Source organism: Ambystoma mexicanum, chromosome 9, assembly GCF_040938575.1.
Source record: "Ambystoma mexicanum isolate Mex_15411 chromosome 9, UKY_AmexF1_1, whole genome shotgun sequence".
In the NCBI taxonomy this organism is placed as follows: domain Eukaryota; kingdom Metazoa; phylum Chordata; class Amphibia; order Caudata; family Ambystomatidae; genus Ambystoma; species Ambystoma mexicanum.
The window spans coordinates 914,383,708-914,404,354 of NC_090931.1; the positions used below are offsets into that span (position 1 = coordinate 914,383,708).

At 40.0% G+C, this 20,647-nt stretch overlaps 1 protein-coding gene across 1 annotated transcript in view; it reads right to left on the bottom strand.

The window, feature by feature from the left end:
- ITGA4 (integrin subunit alpha 4) overlaps positions 1-20,647 on the bottom strand; it is a 911,072-nt gene that overhangs the window by 160,670 nt on the left and 729,755 nt on the right. The window contains exon 22 of the mRNA XM_069616079.1: positions 17,709-17,799. Coding sequence (XP_069472180.1) covers positions 17,709-17,799 — 91 coding nt within the window. The remainder of the gene's footprint in view (positions 1-17,708; positions 17,800-20,647) is intronic.

Sequence of the window (20,647 nt, forward strand, 5' to 3'; positions counted from 1 at the left end):
CCAAGGTGCTAGTGCAAATTTTGGTAGCGGTGCAGATGGTTCTGGTCCAGTCGACCTGGGCCCAGATCTAGACTCTCGGACAATCGACAAATTCTGCCATTAGCCAGAAGATCACGGAGCTTCCTGTGGAGAGTGGTGCACAATGCACATGTGTGAAAAGAATCGGTCACCAGGTGCCCTGTTGAAGAAGTTTCTGTCCAGTCCACGCAGGTGCCCGTGGACTGAAGACAAACTGGTTGATTGGGGAAGAGTCAATGCCAAGGGACTCGAGCTGAGCTACAGATCTAAGTAGAGCATCAAAAGTGGCAAACATGAGGGGAGGGACTGTATTATGAATATATGTATATAAGTAACTGGATTTTTGGGGATTAAAAGGAAAATAGATATCTTAATTCCTGGTTCCAAGAGGGGCAGAACGGTATGCACTAAAACTCCAAGTGGGGGTATTATTTAAGGGTTCCTCAGACAAGGCCAAAAAGAAGAGTGCAAATCAAACTCCAAAATGGGGTAAAAGGTGAGATGAGATACATTTACTAGAGATAGTAAAGCAAGGCAAACACACAAAATTAAAAGTGTTCATGTGTATGGGGTTATAAACATGTCAGTGTAAAACATTTGTTGTGTTTCGACTAAGAGATATAAAACGATAGTAAAAAATTAAGGTGATTATCAGATTTTTAAATCAAGAGATTGCTGTCAATCAGAAGGATAAAAAATCAAAAGAGAATAATAAAGAAATAAAGAGATTCTTAAAGAGTCAATAATAAAACAACGAGACAGCAAAAATTGATAGAAATTGTAAACAGGAATAAAAAGAAAATTATTGCATAGATGTTTAAAATTGGTTAAGAATGAGTTTTTTTAGTAATGGGTGGCGAAAGATAGTGCTTGCTCAAATCAATCAGTGTGGTATGTTTGATAAGTAAATAAAATAATAAAAGATCTGGTAAGTATTGACATTCAAAATCGACTTGTCACCATGGGGGACACTCCCCTTTCACATCTAAGTAGGACACTGGCAAGATATACACCCAAAATAAGGCAGTATCATGCAGAGCGGGTTAAGGGCACGACTAATAAAACACTATGTTATGGCCTCAAAAAAGCTAGTTGTAAAAAACAGTATTAGGGTGGGGTGGTTCCATGTGATTTTATCCTAAAAACGTTAACGAAAACATGTTCAACAAAACAAAAACAGCAAAGAATACAGAATAATTTTTTATTTTGGGGGGACTTTACAGAAAAGGTTAGCCGTTTTAGAATCATGGAAGATGTATCAGAGTGAGAAAGGAGAACCGCCTGAGAAGGAGTGAATGCTTAATTTCTATAAATGCAATACCGAGCCTCTCGTTAATCTCCTCTGGCGACATAAAACTCGTAGACTTTGTGCATCCCAAACACTACGATTATGTACGGATAGCCTTCCACTCTCGTATAATCTGTGAGGCCGTTTTTCGGGAGGCAGACTCATTCCACCGATTTGGCTATGACATTCAGAGTGCCAGTAAGGGTGGTGTAGATCCCGCAATAGGGAAAGTCATCTGAATAATTTAAAGGGCACCAAAGGCATGGTTAATAAAGAAGGTGATCTGAATGAACCTAGCTTGAGGTGGCTCGCCCATTCATTGTGCGATTCTATTTCAAAACTTCAGGGATTAAAACCTAATAGTTAACATGTCTGGCATATTGTCCCTGGTGTATTGGAACAGTAGGGGTCACTGGTTCTTAAAGAATTCCCCTGAAATATGCTCAAAATTGATGTTGAGTTCCATTATTTGTCTACAAGAGACGTGGCTAACTGTGCCATATGTCTTGGATGGCTATATAATTCACTCAACATTGGCTACGAAGAGCCTGCGAGGTAGACCCTCAGAGGGTCTCTTGACTGCAATCAGAGTAGACATGGGGCCAATTGTTAAAAAGGTCTTTTGTATATCTAAGTGGTGCTTGGCATTACTAATGCAGCTTAATAGTAACAATAAAAAAATAAACATTTTGTGGTCCGATGCAATATTCTGGTAGGAAACATCTATTGGAGCCGTATGTTTGATCAGAAGGAATCTCTGGTCTCGTTGGGATGCATATTGGAGGCCTCCCAAGAAATATGCCCAGAACTTTAATGTGGAAATACCATGGCAGAACAGTGATGATGTGGTTTTGGGAGGTGGTTCTTCCATGGGAACAACTATGAAAATGATACAGGGCCAACTCTGGGGAAATCTCTTTGATAATAGGGGCATGTATAACGCTAGAGATTTGCTAAGTAAGACCTCTAACCATACCACATGGTTTAGGGGAACATTTTCAAGTATAATAGACCATATGTTTCTCTAGAAACCACTGATGGAACTTGTAACTGCATACAACCTAACAAGTACATTTGTAGCGACCATAAGGTACTTCAGTTGAAGTTTGGAGGAGAATGGGGAACAGTAACTTATGGATCATGCCCTCTTGCATTTTGGGTTCATTCAGCCAAAACAAGAATTGTTTGGTATAGGGATAATATGTGCAGAACTAATGCAGTCTTTCTTTCTGATTTTAAGACTTCTATCCTTGGGAAGAAGCTATCTTTCCACGCCACTGACACTTTTTGTCACTATGTACAAAATACAATTAACAACACTGTGACTCCATTGGAAGCAAATCGTAGAAACATAAAACATGTACATACCTATGATGCGACAGTAAGATATAAGAATTGTAGATCTAGGGAGACCTGTTGCCCAGTGAAAAAGTATTGCTTAAAAAAAGATAAATAATAAATGGAAGAATAAAATTAAGCTGCATCGTGCAATATTATATCAGAAGGATGGTGAACATATGCTGTGCGCTTTAAGGGATAACACCTCAAGATCGTTCTGTGCATTGGTGAATGATAGGACTTCCTTGAATTTTGTAGAGCAGTCTGTGTCTGTCTTGGAAAATCAGTGGGAAGGGCATTTTGCTACATTGTATGCCCCGGTAAAAATCAAGGATCCCCTTCCTTTGAATATTGTAGACACGATATGGCATTTTGACACAACACAGGAGGATATTAAAGTATTGATATGGAAGGCACCACCATCGAGGGCCGCCGGTCCAAACGACCTGGATAACGTCATCTTCAAAGAAAATGATGATTAGTGGCCTAACATTCTTCTCATCTTATTTAAGGACATAGTAAGGACCCGGAATATCCCATTATCATGGCATATTTCTTATATAGTACCTAAGAAAGCCGACCAAACATGCCCTAAAAAAGGCCGATCGCGTTATTGGACGCCGATTCAAAGATATTGTCCGGTCTTGTCCTGAAGCATATTCAAGCATGGGCGGACACCAATAATATTCTGTCCAGGTTCCTATTTGCATTTAGGAAGAATGTTAGCACTGACGTCGGAGAACTATTGATGAACATCATGCAGGAAAAAGCATGGAGGGTTAATAGTGTTCCAATATATGTTGCATCGATTGATCTAACTATGGCATTTGACATGGTTAATAGAAGCCTGCTTTGGGCGAAATTAAGCCAGCTTGGTATGCCACTTATCTTGCTTTCGATATTGTTCCATCTACATGAAGGCTCAGAAATTTCAGGTCTGGCTTAACAACACTGGAACTCTATCCATACCTATTAATGCTACTAATAGACTTCGACAAGGCTGCGCATTTGCGCCCACGATATTTAATTTGTATGTCTCCGATGTTAGTACAGTTATAGAGACCACTGCTTTTGCTTACCCTGTGGTAGAGGGAGTACAAATCAGCTGGACAACCTACGCGGATCATTTCATGTTATTCGACCAAACCCTGCGAGGGCTCCAATGATTACTGAGTAAATTTTGTGACTATACACTTGCAAATTGTCTTCTGATTAACACCAGAAAAACACTTATCCGACGATTACATCCTAGACCTTACATACAGAAATATTCATGATATCTGAACCACGTCAAATTGGTGGTTAGCCCAAATCTGCGCTACTTCGGATATCCCATATATGGGGATAAAAAAAGCACACTATAGGCAGTACCTAGAAGGGAAGGTTAGTGTTTTATCATTGCAGCTAAATAAAATTGATGTAAAATATGGGAAATGTTCCTTTCTTCCAACTCTGCGTTCTTACAAAACCAAGATAATATCTCAGCTATGCTATGGTCGTGAGTTATTTCCTCTTTGGGCTATAGAAGAACTCCAAAAGTATGAAGCATGTTTACTAAGGCCAGTGTTTAAATGCTTACCTAAGTGTGTTCCCTTGACTGCAATACGCTAGGAATTAGGCCTAGTATCTATAAGAAACATGTTCATGTGGAGAAGGATCTCTCTTTTCAGAATGTTAATCATTGCCACGAAGGGTTCTTTTTATGACCTTCTGGGATGTGGATACCGCAGTGATACAACTACCTCGGGGTATTTAAAAAACCTTAAAATTGAAAGTCTGGAATATTTGGACAAGATTGCAGCGTTATTTAATCTCCTTATCTTTAACCAAGCTAAGGTGAAAAAAATTGTCTGAGTGGATGGACTGGAGTATCACCGCTGAGGAAGTTCTGAAAACCCGATTATATAAACAGCTGGTATCTTATAGTGAATGTGGGGGGACCCTGGAGCCATATTTGACCCTGTTTCCAGATTAGCGTATGCAGCAAGAGTTCACGTGTTTTAGATTTAATGTGCTCCCAACTCGAGAGATCACTGACATCGGGAAAGAGTAAATGAGCCTCAAACATTTTGCAGGTTTTGTGCAACTGGTGGAGTAACTGAAACTTTGGAACATTTATTAATTGACTGCACTGTATTAAGAAAGGAACATAAAGAATGCTTCCAAATATTCGTGCTAAATACTGAATATGTAAATCTCGACAGGTTGTGGTGGCACATGCTACATGGAAAGAGGACCTCTTTGCAGATAGCTGCAGTTAGATTCTTAAGTAATGTGTGCAAATTGACATGTCTGGGAGGCAGAGAATGAAATAATTATGGGCTTCATAGTCAAGGCAGTAATATAATGATGATGTATATGCAGAATCCAGCTAGTAGTATGTTGATCATTGAATACTTTTGGTAAATTGTCTTTGTTTTAGTGTTTTAGTATGATGAATTAGATCCTGAAGTGAGACTTGTAAATGCAGGACCAATGAATTTGTCACTGCAAATCAGTTTTATCTTATGATTTATTAAGTTTGATTTACGCTGTCTCTGCATCTCACTTTTTTTGTGTTTTAATGTATACATTAAGTTATCACATTATCAAATTACTGCATTTTTGAATATTAATATGTTTGTTGGGTTTTATCTTTGTATTAATGAGTTTGTAGTTTCTTTGTAGTTTTTTTGATTGATTAATATTATATGTGTTATTTGTCATTTGGTGTTCTAATATTCTGTTTGAAAATTCTTTTTTCTGTAAATACTGTTTTTAGAATTTTCTATTTTTTTTTGTAAAGTTTATGTTATAACCAAATACAAATAAAGAAATTATAATAATAAAGGGTAGGATAACGCCTTTGGCTCCTCTTTACCCTTCTGAAAAAAAGATCGCAGACACTGAGAAGCAAGGATTTTATTGTTTAAAGGCATTGAAAGCAGTGGTGGGGTATGTTAATACGACATACGAGCAGTGAGGACAATGTAGAAGAGAGTAAAGGTAGAGAACGCAAATATATGTCAATGCGCGATGAAAATAAACAGCGTGATGGGAGAAAGGACAGACGGAGATAGAGGAAGAAGCAAGGAGACAATGAAAAGTGAATTACAAGGCTGAGGAAGTGACGATAGTACAGAATGAATGGAAGGACAGATATTACTCAAACTAGATGACAGGGGCATTGATGGGTTCAGAGAAAGTGAAGAGTGGGAAAAGAAAGAAAGAACAAGAAAAAGCATACAATGACGAGATGGGAAAAGAGAGGAAAGAAAAAGAAGAATGAAGAAGGGATGAGGAAAGGAAAGGAAAGGTGAGACTAGAAGAGAAGGAAGATGAAAGGAGATAGAAACACAGATTGAAAGAACGTAGGTTGCAAAGAAGGCGAGAGGAAGAAGAGATGATAGAGATGAGAAGAAGGGAAGAAGAAGTCAACAGGAGTAGGGGACAAAGGCACGACGAAATAGATCATCTATTCAATTTAGGCATGGTAGCGATTAAAGCATGAGAATGATGGGAAGAAGAGAGAGGGTCACAACAGCCCTGCAGGGAGCTGGAAGGGATACTGAGAATACAAACATGGGCTGACGAGCATGAAGCAGGAGACATAGGGAAAAGGATTGGGGATTTATATAGTCAAATAAGGGATAAAGATGGGTATAAAACCAAAGAGATTGTTGAAGGATCTCTATCAATGGAAACATGAGGAAGGTCATATGGCGTAATAACAGCTGAACATAGAACGCTGTTTTAAGTAGATTAGATCTTGATGATGTGGGAAGGGACGAAAGACATTCAGGTTGGGGCATAATGATGTCAGATGAAGGAAGGTAGAAAGCACGAAGAGAGGGTGCATGTATTTTTTCGAAAGATTCAAGTGTAGAAAAATGGGTAAAGTGGTCAGTCTTGGAGAACCCTACAGATAAAACACCAGAACCAACACCATACACTGAGCGACGTGCATTACAGGGGATATATCCTTGCCTTATATAAGCAGATTAAGGTCACTGCCAGGACAAAGACAAACGGGCAAGACTAGCACCATCTGGAAAACTAGAAGTGTAGTTGGGTATGATTATGGACCAAGATTTACAGAATTCCCATTATTAGAGAAAGGGGGAAGACGACCACAATATATACCGTGGCCACAAATGGACAAGGATAATTTGAAATGTAAATTACCTAGTTTGACTTCAGGTGCTGGAAAATGGATTCATGTGTGAGTTAGAGACGATGATATCAGGAATGACGTTAGCAATAGGCGACATAAAAGGCCTGCCAGCAGCCATTCTAGGGGAGAGGGCTGATGACATTTGGAGACTAGCAAGGTATGTGAGTGTGAATGCACAAATCACGACACACGATGAAGCGCCATGCGATAATTGCAGAGCAGATGTATGGCTGGTGCTCACGGTACAATATCCCGATACATCAGACATGGGTGCAATTAGAATAGGAAGATGGGTAAGGATGAAGATCTTGTTGCTTTTATTCAAGATATTCAAGAGTGATGGCACCTTGAGATGAGAGAACCATGGGATAAAACTGTGGCATTATTTTACCACATTTGATGTCAGGAACTGCCCAAGCCCGTGCAATGGCAGATGAAGAAACAGGTAGGGATGGAAGCAAAGCCATGGCCAGAAATACACTTAACTATCGTGCATCATTGCCGATTGTTGCAGGAGAAAAATAAGAAGAAAAGTGAGAGAGTAAGAGGATTTAATGCAGACAGCCGCAACAATGTTGCAATTGTGGAAGGATGGGACATATAGCCAGAACATGTAGATGCAGAGGAGGTATTAGGCAAAATTGGCAACCTCCAAGAGGGGGGATGGGCTATGTTCCACAATATAATACAGAATCTCAGGAGTATTATGCCCAAGATCACACGCAGAATCGGGCATGTGCCCCGCAAACACAGCAAGCTACATTGCAAATGCAACCGCCACAAGGACAACCGCAGCAAGTGCCTATGCAAACACAACAGATACAAACTGAGCAAGCGCAAACAAAACAGGCCATGGTACCACAATGGAATACGAATGCAGGAGTCCTAAGCACCCACACCTAGAATAGAGAGTGTGGCAATGATAGGAGAAAATCCTTTCATAGGTACAGGGATGAATTTATTTCAACAATAGGACAGCCCACAGAGCGACCTGATGTGTTCAGTACTATCAGTAACACCAGGCCCCCAAGAGGAACCATGGGTCGAGGTAACGATAGGAGGAAAGACATTTTTATTTCTCATAGACACCGAGCGAGGGAAACTATCCAATGTCAGGCATTGCCATGAAAGAGCAGGGATTCTCTGCGGCGATGAGCTTAGTTCCTTTTACAGATGAATTACCAATCTCTATAGGAGAAAAGGATGTGTCTATGCCATTATTATATTCTCGGCAGACACCAATCAACATACTAGGGCATGACCTGATGACAAAACTTAACATGACGATATATTTTACTGATGCAGGAATAGTGTGTTCCACTCCAGGGATAAATCATATGAATGTGAAATAGTTTATGTTAGCCTTTACAGCTCAGAAGGCATTACAAGGAGTTCTTTAGATCCAGAAGTATTTTTGTATGGAGTGACTGTTTTATTAATGTGTTTAACCAAGTTGGTAGGTAAAATATTGAGAATACCTGAAGAGTTTTTGTTTAGACCAAGAATACCTATGGATGATGAAGAAGGACAGTTTATTCCCTTACAGTCAGAAGCAGCAGTTTTAAGAGAAGAAAGGGTGGTTCTTCATGGGAAAGATGATGAGGGAAGAGAATGGGGAGCAGTGATAGCCCTCAATGAAGTATATAGGTTGACAGATTTAACAGACAAGGAGCTTTTCAAGGATGATTACTCAGATGATGAGTTAGTATTCTTTATGTCTTACTTATTAGATTAAAGTGGAAAATATAGAAATACCACAGAGAATGGCAATGGTAAAAAAGAAACCGTAATTGTTCCAGGAAGATTTAGAAAAAGTGCCATATATTTTATGGACTAAAGTCCATATGATATGGGTCTATTGAAAGGAGTAGGAACAGTTAAAATTAAGCTTAAAATCATGAGCAATCTTGGCTGTGTACCCAGTGAAGAAATTAACTGTGGGGTCATGGAGATGAATTCAGGATCTCTGTCCCCTAAATAATATTGTTGGAGCAGAGTTTCCTTTAGTTCCAAATCCTGCTACAATATTTTCTAACATCCCTTCTAAGGCAAAATATTTTACAGTCATAGGGCCTCATTCTGAGTATGGAGGTAGTGATGGTGCTATTTGCGCCATGACTACCTTTCATACCGGGTCCGGGTCCGACCTGGTTCAATGGGGACTTACCGGTCCATTCCGACCCTGGAGGGACCCGTAAGTCCCCGTTGAAAAAGCCATTCCCCCCCATAGGGCTCAATGGGAATGGGGAAGTAGATAATAATGGTCAGACCAGGCGTTAAGGAAGGGACCCGCTGAGGGACCTCGGAATAGGGCGCAAAGAGATTACCGGCACTGATGTCCTTAACGGTGCCCGGTATCCCTTTGCGCCCTACTCGGAACAAGGCCCATAGATTTAAAAAACATGTTCTTCTCAATTCCTTTTTCCTTTTCATGAGGACTCACAAGATTTGACTTCATTTTCGAATAGAAATAGGTGCCTAAAACATAATTGTTTGCCTCAGGGGTACTGTGAGTCCTCCTCAATCTTTAACAGGATCCTCCAGATGGACCTAGGTAACGTACAGGCTTGAGAGTGCAATAGATCAGTACATAGTTGACATATTAGTGTGCAGTGAGACAGAAGAAAGAAGCAGAGACGACTCAGTTTGACTCATGACCATACTAGCAGAGAAAGGATACAAGGTAGACAAGGAGAAGCTACAATATTGTCAGGATGAGATCCTGTATATTGGACAGTTAATCTCTCAAGAAGGGAGAAAAGTGACACCTGAAAGAGCAGAAGCAATTATGAAGATTTCAGAGCCTAAACCAGTGAGGGAATTGCAATAATTTTTAGGTCTGTGTCATTACTGTAGAGCCTGGGCTTTCGATTATAGCACATATCCGACCACTTTTAAAAGGATTTAAGGAAGCACAGGTGACAAAATTAAGATAACATGAATAGATAAAATGACTGAAGGATTTGAAGAATTAAAAAGGGTGATCAGTACAGCCCCTGAGTTAGGAAATGCAGATTATCATAAATAAATACCTATTTTCCCATTCAAATGGAGAAGTTATGACAGTAGTTATCACACAGAAAACAACATTAGGACATGGACGTAAACTATTGGCTTATTATAGTGGGATTTTAGATCCAGTAATGAAAGGACATTACCCTTGTGAACAAGTGTTAGCTGATGCTGCATTTGCTATTGAAAAATCTTCAAGTATTACAGTGGGGTGTTCAGTGACATAATTTGTTGAACACACATTATTCGCTATTCTAGAGAAACCCAGGAGTACATCGACTACATCAAGGGCATCAGGATACAAGATCATTATTTCTAACCCAGCGATCAAAATTGTTTTATGTAGAATAGTGAACCCAGCAACATTCATAGCAGAACCAGTATGAAAGGATGACTATGTACATGACTACACAACATATACTGAGTTCTATGATGATGTAATGAAAATTCAAGTTCAGTGTGATATGAAGGAACGCGCTTATCAGCTGCGAGAGTAGCACTGTAAAAGGGGAGGTAGCTCTTTCTGAAACAAATTCATAAATACTGGAGCATAGGTAAGTATAATCAAACTTACTGGTAGAACGAAATTTGGTAAATAGGCCTTAAACGCTTGCTTTTACTTTAAACGTGCGTTAGCATTTTTATGTGTGGCAAAGGCTGCTGTGGGTGGTGATTTTGTGCAGAGTCGGCAATCCCAGGCCAGCGGTGAGAGAAGTACACAGTTGCTGTTATTTTTTGAGGTGACAGGTTTTGCCAATGAACAAGTAATAAATGACCATTTTATAATTCAAAATCATTTATGAAATACAATTTTTTTATGTATTCGAAAAGAACCACAGTGGTTTCGAATTGCCCCGTAGGACAACTTCCGTGGGAAATGTGTTAGAGTGTCCCTGATATGCAACAATTGTATGTTAGTATGTCCGTGGTTCAAGGCTCTGATGGTGTCATGGTGAAGGGCCATTCTCATGGGAATCAGGATGAGGCGACAAAGGCAGTTGAATAAAGCTCTGCTGGTCAGCTCAAATGTTTCAATGATTTAACTTTGTGCTGTGGGAATTGGCGGTGGATTGTGATGTCACATGATGTAAATGAGGGTGGTGTGGGAAGGTCCCTGGACCCAATCATTGATTGCAATGTATGCTTTTCCATAAGTTTTGAAAGTGCAAAGTCTAATCAGTTTTATGTGGGGAGATTTTTTGATGTCGCACGAATTACGAATAACGAATGACTTGCATTGTATAAAAGTTCTAACCTTAGGGGCGTTTCTTTGACTGAGCCTTTTCATGAAGTCCTGTTCCACCATCTGTTTGAATTTGCTGTCCCAGCTGTGTCTGGGGCCTTGAATAAAACTGTGTTACTTCTTGCAGCGGCGTACACTCGTTTTTGACTACTTTTGTAACTTTTTGGTGAGTCTACGTGGTGACCACCAATAGAATGACATTTCCTGTGTTAGTCAAACTGCTCTCGGAGGGGTGGAATTCTTTTTATTGATGGCTCTTCAAATATTGACCAAACGATTAGCGAAAGGCATACTGGATCAGCAGTAATAAAGCTGAACCATGAGGATGAATTTGAAGTAGTGACAAGAGTGAGATTGCCTTCACATTGTTCAGCAAAAGCTGCAGAATTAGAGGCACTTATCGCTGCACTTCAAAGATATGAGGATGAGGAAGTGACAGTGTACTCTGACTCCACCTATGTGTCATCAACTGCACATGCACTACCCTATCAGTTCCAGACCAAAATGGTTTGCATTTAGAAAGCTCACATATTGTAAAAACGTTGCTCAGTTCCTTGCCATACCATTATCACATTGTCTATAAATCTGCGGCGGCAGATTATGACATTTGAAGTGATCAAGGCAAACGACTTGCCCATAAATAAGTTAGCTAGAGTAGGTGCAAATTATGCCCCAGGGCCACTCCTTTCATTTGTAAATAATATGTTCTGTTAAACAAGGAAAACCCATCTCAACAGCCAAGAATCCACGGTGGTGCTATTTGCTGAGACGCGAGGAGCTGAAACCACAAAGTGCCACTGAATGGAAGTTGGTCCTTTTCTGTCGCCGACCATCCTATTGCACTGCAGGAGTCCTCTAGACATCCACCTTCTTGTCCCCACGACTGATGCCCAGGAACACGGGATCTGCAGAGCTGCACAGGAACAGAAGCCAGCTGGAACCATTTCTTCTAACCGAAGGTACTGTACAGCCTAAGAGAATTTACCTCTTGTTGTGTAACCTCACTTGTTCTCAGTGGAGACTTGTCTTGGTTGCTTCTGTAGAATTGCTAACAGCTTCTTTACCTCACAAGCCTAATTGGCTTGAGGCCCTACTTTGATTTCTTCTTTTCTACAAAGACTTCTAAAACATTGTGCAAGACTTTTACCTACCTGCAGGAATTGCTTTAGCTCACCTAGACTTTTGTCCAATTGACTTTGGCCTGGTCTGGCTCCCTGAATGACTCTTTTTCCCTCTGACTGTGTGTTTTGTCTTCCTTCCAGGAAGGGGTTAACTTACTTTGCATTGGGGGTTACCAAAAGTACTTACATGCTTCAGAATATTTGTGAGATCTCTTGTTTTATTCTAATAACATTTTTCTTTGACATACTCCTAAGTATTGCTCTAAATGCAACGGTTATATATTAATGTCCACACTGTCCTAGCTATTTAGGTCACCTGAGTGTATAGGAAGTGTCTTTGTGCTATCCCAAATGGGTACTTGCTGACTTAGAGAAACTAAGAGTGTGTATTTTGGAGTGTATTTTTGTATTACTATTATAATGCTCCTCCTGAAAAAGACTTACTCAAACTGACTGTTCAATAAATTAATAATTGTTTAATTAAGAAATCTTGTGTCTAAGAGTTTATTTGAATAATTGTCACTGTGAATATCTGTGTAACTCCCCTACTGTTCACATTGACCCCTCTTGAGATAAGTCTGGCTGCTGAAAACGCTACCAACTTTTGTAGTCTGTACTACCTTATACCAAAGGTTGGGTTCCTATTGCCAGGAGGTCAGGGCTGTTGTAGTGCACCCAAAGGGTACTGCATACAATCTTGCCTAACATGAATCTTAGGCAGGTAGTACATTGTGGGCAGGGTTGGGTCTGTTACAGTTAGGGATTGATTTTCATCATCCGTGAGGAGTCCCTTCCTGAACCATTTAAGAATGAATATCTGTAATTACGTTACAGTCTCTCTCATAGGATTGCCTTTGAGTTTGTGGTAACATCCTGGTGTTTTTAAATGTGCTTCCCCCATATCAATGTAATCTTGTCTGTTAAGTAGGACTATGTTCCCGCCTGTGTCGGGCTCTTTGATTACCACACTTGTGTCTTGTGTTAGGTCTGCTAGTGCTATTCTCTAATTCTTTGTAAGATTCTGCCTTTTGTTATTGACCTTGGTGTGGCCTTGATGCAAATGTCTGTGTGTGTCTATTGTCACTGCCTTTTGAAAGGTCTCAATTATGTTGTCAGTTGTTAGTTGTGGAGTAAACTTAGATTTGGGTGTCAGTTTTCAGATTTCTAGGTTTCTTAGGTGAACATCTAATTCATCACGGAGTTGCTGTTGACTAATGTTTGTATCCTGCTCTATGGATAGTAAGTGTGTGTTTTCTATGTCTGCTGTCGTCAAGTGACTTTATTTTTGTATTGTGCATTTGGTTTAACAAGTTACTGGCAGTAAGTCAGCTGAAGGATTAAAAGTATTTACCTTGTGTAAGAAAAACTTCATAAGTTTGAGTTTTCTCGTGAATTTGAATAGATTCATTTGGAAGCCTGTGAAGCCAGTCTCAACTGTGAAAGCCAATGATCACCCTTTGTCAGCACTGCTGTTTCTGAATTGTCAGTATTTTATTAGATACTTTAATTACTAAATTTTTCCACGACTCATTGTCTGTTGTTTTCTGGAGTTGGATCTGGTTACTCGTCTGATAGTCTCTTTCTTCGTCCTTGTCTGAGTCTTCTATTTTCTCCACTCTTCCTTCTATACTCATGAACTGTGCTGGTGTATCTTGCTCTAATGGTTCTTGAAACCATACATGTTTTACTGTATGCGCACATCACGAAGAAATGACAATTACATTTCTATGTAATGTGAAATATAATGATCTGGGGGTCTCCCGAACACTGTTTTAACTTTGATTATTATGTTATTGTGATGAACAGCTTAGGTCAAATTGCACACGAATGCTCTTTCATTGCATGCACGCATCAAGAACAAACCATGACAACAAAATACGGTTGCAATACACTAAACACATCTGTGAAGTCATGTGCTACCAAATGTGTAGCGTCACTATGTCCCAACATGAATAAACAAACAAAATGGTGCGCGCCGAGCTACGCAGGACGCTGAAAATTGCCAGGTGCAATTTTACAAAAACAGATAATATAGATGAAATAAATCCTATATATTGAGGTACTTCAACACTTTCTTATTCAGATCAACCAGATGGAAGACCATAGACTCTAATGGACAGATATATATCCTTACTCCATATTTAGAGACACAACCGGTAAGAATATTTCTAATTCACTTTAACACACATATAGAATCTCAAAACATGTTCTGGTTTTCAGATGTAAAATAATAACTAAAATTGATTTTGCAGATATGATATGGTCCTGCTGACCACAAATACACTTGCCAGAATACCAGTCACTCCTAGCTTGTGCATCTGGCCATTTTTACAAGTGGAGCAGGGGACATCCCGTAACCCGTCCCCATACATAATGTCACCATATATAATGACGCCAATGGCTTTTCCCAGCGACATTATGTATGGGGCCATTATACATGAGGACATTATTACCTGATACCGTCCTGCGTTCCAAACATTTGAATTTATTGGTTTTCGGTCCGTATGCTTCCTTATCTCAATGGTTAATTTGTGCTCTATTATTTCCTCCCACTTTTGTAATACATTGTATGTACTATTGATGATCAGATTCAAGATGTGTACCTCCGGTTAGCCATTGTACAGCCTTGAAAAAGACCATCACTGGTTGAAACATGTGTCGGCTTGGCTAGGGTGCACTATTATTAGTCCTATTTCTGTTAAATTAGTAATGTGAGACTGACACTAATACAAAGGTTACATCAAACATTAAACACATCTTCCTAATTTGGATCAGCGCAGTGTTTTGGTGCAATTTTGTTCACTGTACATGTTCAAGAGGTTAGGGCAGCTTCTCTTGTTACCTAAACACGCAGCTCTGCAACTATATTCAGTAAAAAACAAATATTTTATTTATTTCTTACACTCCCTAGGTGCACTACACACTCTAGTTCCATTTTTAATTTTTATCCTACATCTGTGCTATTTTGTGAGACCAGCACACCCCACCTTATGTGGAGTGCTGAGGGGAAACAGTGTCTCCCTTTTCTGACTTCTCCAATAACATTGTGGTTACTGTGATAGGTCCCTCTTTTCAGGCTGGTGGCGGTGTACCTTTTACTTGACTTTGGGTGAACTTTTATTACAGGCTGTCATCGATGCTGCAGTAGGGGACACAAGGGTCACCAATGACCCAAAATGGTGGCTGTACTTTTTTAAGTCCTGAACAAGAAGTCTTGTCCTTTCTTTGGTCTTCTTCTACCTTCCTGGGTGGGGGAGGTTCCTCTAGTTCCTTTGTCTATGCCGGGCTTGGAAAGCATGCAAAGGGTCTTTAGGTGAGAGGCAGGGCAGAAAGTGGTGAGGGTCACCCGAAACCCCCCAGTCCTTTGTCCTGCAGAGTGCCTGAGAGAAACCTGTTCTGACTGGTAGGCTGGCCATCCCCAATGAACAGCCATCTCCAAGTTTGAATGGTGCATGCCATATGACTGGTTGGGTCAGGCAGTGTTCCTGCATACATCCCGAGGTCCTGGAGCAGAAACTCAGAGTCGACCACTGGAATAGAAGAATATGAAGAAGCGCAAAAGACGAAGACGCCAGCCACTTCCAATGACTGCCAGAGCCCACTGAGTAACCACTGCTGTCCCAACCTCCACTTCTGAGCAACAGGGAAGATCCAAATGAGATGACTTCCTCCCTTGGACTGGTGGGCATAACCAGACCTAAGATTAACTGCATTTTGCACCATGCCTGGTAGAGGTGCAACCTTTGTGGCCTGCAATTCACCAATATATGGGGTCCTGTGCCACTGTGCTGTGCATCATCCCCCAAAGAACGAATCTGCCTGGAACTTTGTGGACCTATATCTTGACGTGCAGTGACTCTATCCAGCTTCCCAATGTCCCCTCATCTGGGACGAGGGACGAGAAAAGGAGAAGAGTCTACCGTCGTGACATCCCTCCTTCAATTGAGCCTGGAAAAGGTGCCAACAAACCAGAACCAAGAAGATCCTTTGCTGGATGTCCATTTGCACGAGAGCTGTTACCAGACCCACCGAAGTCCCCTTCTTCTGTCTCCAAATCCGAGAAACCTGTGACCGGGTCTGCTTTCGCCTCTCCGCTGGAACTGTCCTACAGCAACGACTTCTTCAGTTAAAGGTACTGTCATGCTCCTTGTAAATCTTACCTGGAGCTTTTCTTGCTGATCCTGTATTCCTGGGGGCTGCAGATATCTGTATCCTGCACCCTTCTAGAGCTCCCAAAGATACATTTGGGGGGGGGCAACCCATTGTACTTTCTCCTGCCTTAGTACACTGGTCCTTGAGGCAACTCCACAAGAAAATCCCTACACCTCCTTGACTTGAAAAACCTACCTTTACCTACCTGCAAACCCAGCCGAGATCCTGTTGAACTCTGCCACTTTTGAACCTTGAACACTGTATCCTGCCTATCCTGCTCAAATCCTAACATCTGGTGGACTCTCATGAGATATGGTTGGACTCTTTAAGACAAGTTAGAACATAGTTATTCAAAGTTATCATAAGTTGGAAAAGTGTGCACATATGTTAAAGATGATTTTACTAAGAGATGTGTTAGTGCATACTTTATTCTGAACATTACTACATCTATGGTCTACTACATAAAACACTTGCAATGGTGTTCTATATTTGTTACTGTGTTTAGTACTTACTTACCTTGATAATATTTAACAGTGTGCCTCATTGTATATATTGAATGACTATTTTTTATATAAATTTAAGTGTATTAGTGTTTTCTTGAATAGGTCTATGCTCAGAGTTCTTTGTACCTTCCTACAGCCCTCCTCCCCTCCTAGACTGAGCCTGTCTGCTCAGCCATTCAACCAAACCTTTGTGTGGTCGAGGCCAAACCTAAGAGCTGGAACCCTGTAAATCCAAGGTGGGATTTTCTAAGTTCTGTCAGAGACAGTAACATGTGTAAAACTCCTGAAGAGAGGACATACTGGTGAGGCCTGTGAAAACAAAGGTGTATGCACCAGAAACACCTGTGGCCTCTTCTCTTTAAAAGCTACAAAGCCCTACATGTCCACAGGGCCGGCTCCTTCTTCTGGGATGCAGGACTAATACATGGTTGTCAATTAGCCTCTTTGCACTGTGTTGTGCATTGCATTATGTTGAGTAATAATCTCTTATCTGGACCTCAACAATAGTAAAAGGATCCAACCGGGTGGCATGTGGTAGGTGAGGGCTGTCAGTATATAATAAAGGAGGGTGTAACTCCCACTTTAAGTGGAGGTCCATGGATAAAGAGTACTTTAGTTTACATTTCAGATGTGAGGTAGATGCATGAAGTTGTCATGAGATATGTATGTGTTTAAGAAGTCAATAGATGCATTATGTCATTGGCACTATTGTCATAGGTCACACCCTTCCTCAGGGCTTCTATAAAGGATTCAACCTGCAAGTACTTAAAACATAAAGGGAAGCATGAAGTACCGTGTTTGTCAGAACCTTTGTTTTTACATTAAAAAAAGGCTCTCGATTGAAACCATACAAATGGAATATAAAAGAAGAGACACTCACGTGAAAGAGGAAGTTGATTTCTTCTGTGTGACATTGCGTAAGTGCATCTGCTTGGCTCGGTCCATATGAAAATGAAGATGGTGTCACAGAGCTGAAGAAAACAGAAAATTATTGAAATGTTTTTTATTGTATAATTACATTTTCACTTTCCAACACCATTTATTATGAGCCGCAACTGGGCATGTGGTACGAAGCCACAGCAACAAGCATCTGCCATTCACAATTATTAGGTGGGATCCACAGAACATAGCTGCAAAGGCTACTAATTGCTAGTCTGAAATATATGCAGTTGTGGAGTCTGGCAATGTGGTTCAAAAACACCAAATCATAATAATCCATCTTGCAGTTACTTCTACTATTTAGTAGTTAAAAATATAAATAGCAGACAGATTAAAAGGATTCTCTCTGTGACTGTCATCATTGCATACCCAATTCCTTACAACAACAATCCTCACTTTTATTTTGTATGCGTGTTGAGTGTTAATACATTAAACAGGCAAGAGGTACTGAAGAAGATTGCAACAGTGAATGGGCACAGGCTTTAAATACATCTTCTATAATTATATAATTTGCAGGTATGCATTCCACTGGTGGCGACTGGGGATCATTGGAAGTGGAGAATAAGAGCATTACAACAATCTGGGGCTTTCTCTGCCCCTATTGCTCATGCTTTGTTCCCCACCCCCCCAGCCGTCCCATCACATGTACTGCTCTTTCTTTACACCTCCCCATTTTTCCACCATGGGTTTTCTCTCATTACCATTAGGGTATTAAGAGTCCTACTATAGTCGTTCTGCTCTATGATTATGTGTATTTGCGCCGCTGCTGAGTTGATGATTCTTGTTTCTTTGTTGTGGTTATATACATTGGATTTAACGACAATTACTGTGACCGCCTTCATTTGTAAACTCAACAACACATTCAGTTAGACATTATGACTTTTAGCCTTACATTTGCAGGAATGTGCAGGTTTATCATTGTTATCACTTTCGAGAATATGTATCTGGCAGGTAATCCTCAAAACCCAGAAAGAGCTGGAGCTTGACTTAAGAGTTAGCAAAATGTACCCATTCAGCTTTGCTGACTCCCCAATATCTGTCAAATGGACGTTTTCACTGAAAAGTAATTTATGATGTTGATGGTGATGATGGTAAGAATGGCAAGTGCAATCCAAGTCACACTACATTAGTGTTTGGCCATCAGCGAATTTCAAGATTCTATTAACATTGCTTTCTTTTATGCAAGAGTGTGCCAATTTATATTCCAAGTTTAAAAAACGATATGAAATGCCAAAGATCCAATAGATGCTGAATTGTAATCCAGCCCGGGTTTTATCAGTGGTTTGGGTGCCAAAGACATAGACAACCCCAGGATATTGGAGTTCAACCTTCTTCGATGTACTCATGCAGAAAACATTCACCAATGCCCATTAAGTGATTGAACAACATAAGGAATATGGTATAAACCTCCCTGAGCACTTTAGGAAACATATGGACAATTATATAGAATATCTCTCCACTTCTTTGCCCTGTGTTGGCTTCCCATGAACAAGATAATTACATTTAAAGTTTTCGGTGTGGCCTCTGATCCTTTAGCGGAATATGCCTATTCTTTTTTTTTGCAAAATACTGAGCCTCCCTATGCTCCTGATAGATCTCTGTGCTGATCTCGTCAATTCTGTATCTGTCCTTCGTATCCGTCAGTACCAATTGGGTGGTGTTATCTTATGAGGATTTGTACCATGTACTATTGCCATTTGCATGGTCTCCTGGCAACCTGGAGGATCTGGAACAAAGTAGGTGGGTTTGGTTAGTTGGGAGGAGGCGGAAAGGCAAGATTGCAATGCTTTGTGTTGAGGTTGCAGATCTCAATTTCCCAGAGCTCTGCCTTTTTGGAGGTTTTTATGTTTTAATTATTTGTGTTTTGGTTAAATATTAACCTTTCACAATGAATTCACAACTACAAAATTGCATTAATTCATTACAATATAATGCATACATAACAATGTATAACAAACAAATCATTACATGATCATCCAATATTTTATACAACTATTTGATTTCCATTAGCAGATAATGTCAGCCCTAAATGTTAAATTCTTCATTTTAAAATGGTTAGCTCTAAATAGTAAAATGGTTCATACACAAACCTTACCACAGCCAATACCGAAAAGGTTGGATTTCCAGAAAAAATCCTATCCAATGAGGAGTCTGTAAATACTAAAGCTGTAGAATGTACAATATGTGGAAAGTAGTGCAATCTCTTATCAATAAAAGTTAAGCAAAACAACAATAACAGATGTTCTGGTGTTTCTACATTATTAACGTCCTGACAGAATCTACAAGTAAGATTGTCACTGCTCAGGCCTCGTCTTATACCAGTGATTTCCAATGTAGGACATAGGTTAAATCTAATTCTCCTAAAGGATGATCTGAATGTATGTCCTAGAAATTTTACCAAGTATTTTAGTTTTTTTTCAGACATAGATAGATATGTTTAGAAACCATGTGTACTTCCTTGTATTATACCACATAGCTATCAATCATATTCGAATAACCAGGCTTTTGTTTTGTCAGGATTCTCTACTAACAGTGTAACCTCCACCTCTAATTCTTCTAATATGGTTTTACAATGTTCTGCCAATTTTGTTACTGATCTTGACAATGTATTAACTGAAATACAATTTATGTCATCATATAAGGTATTTTTTGAGGACATCATATTTTTGCGTATAGTTATCCTCCTTGTATACCTGCTGCTTCAGTAAGTGTAGAAGAAGACCATTTAGTGATGTCCCCATGTTCTTTCTGAAAACCTTTTGTTGTTTGTTGAGCCTTCATTCCATTTCTGCCCAGTTGTTAAAATAGTAGCAGTGTGGGAAAAATGGTACCCTTTCAAGGTGAGAAGTGTAGGAGGCATTGAAGGCTTTGTGTCCAGGG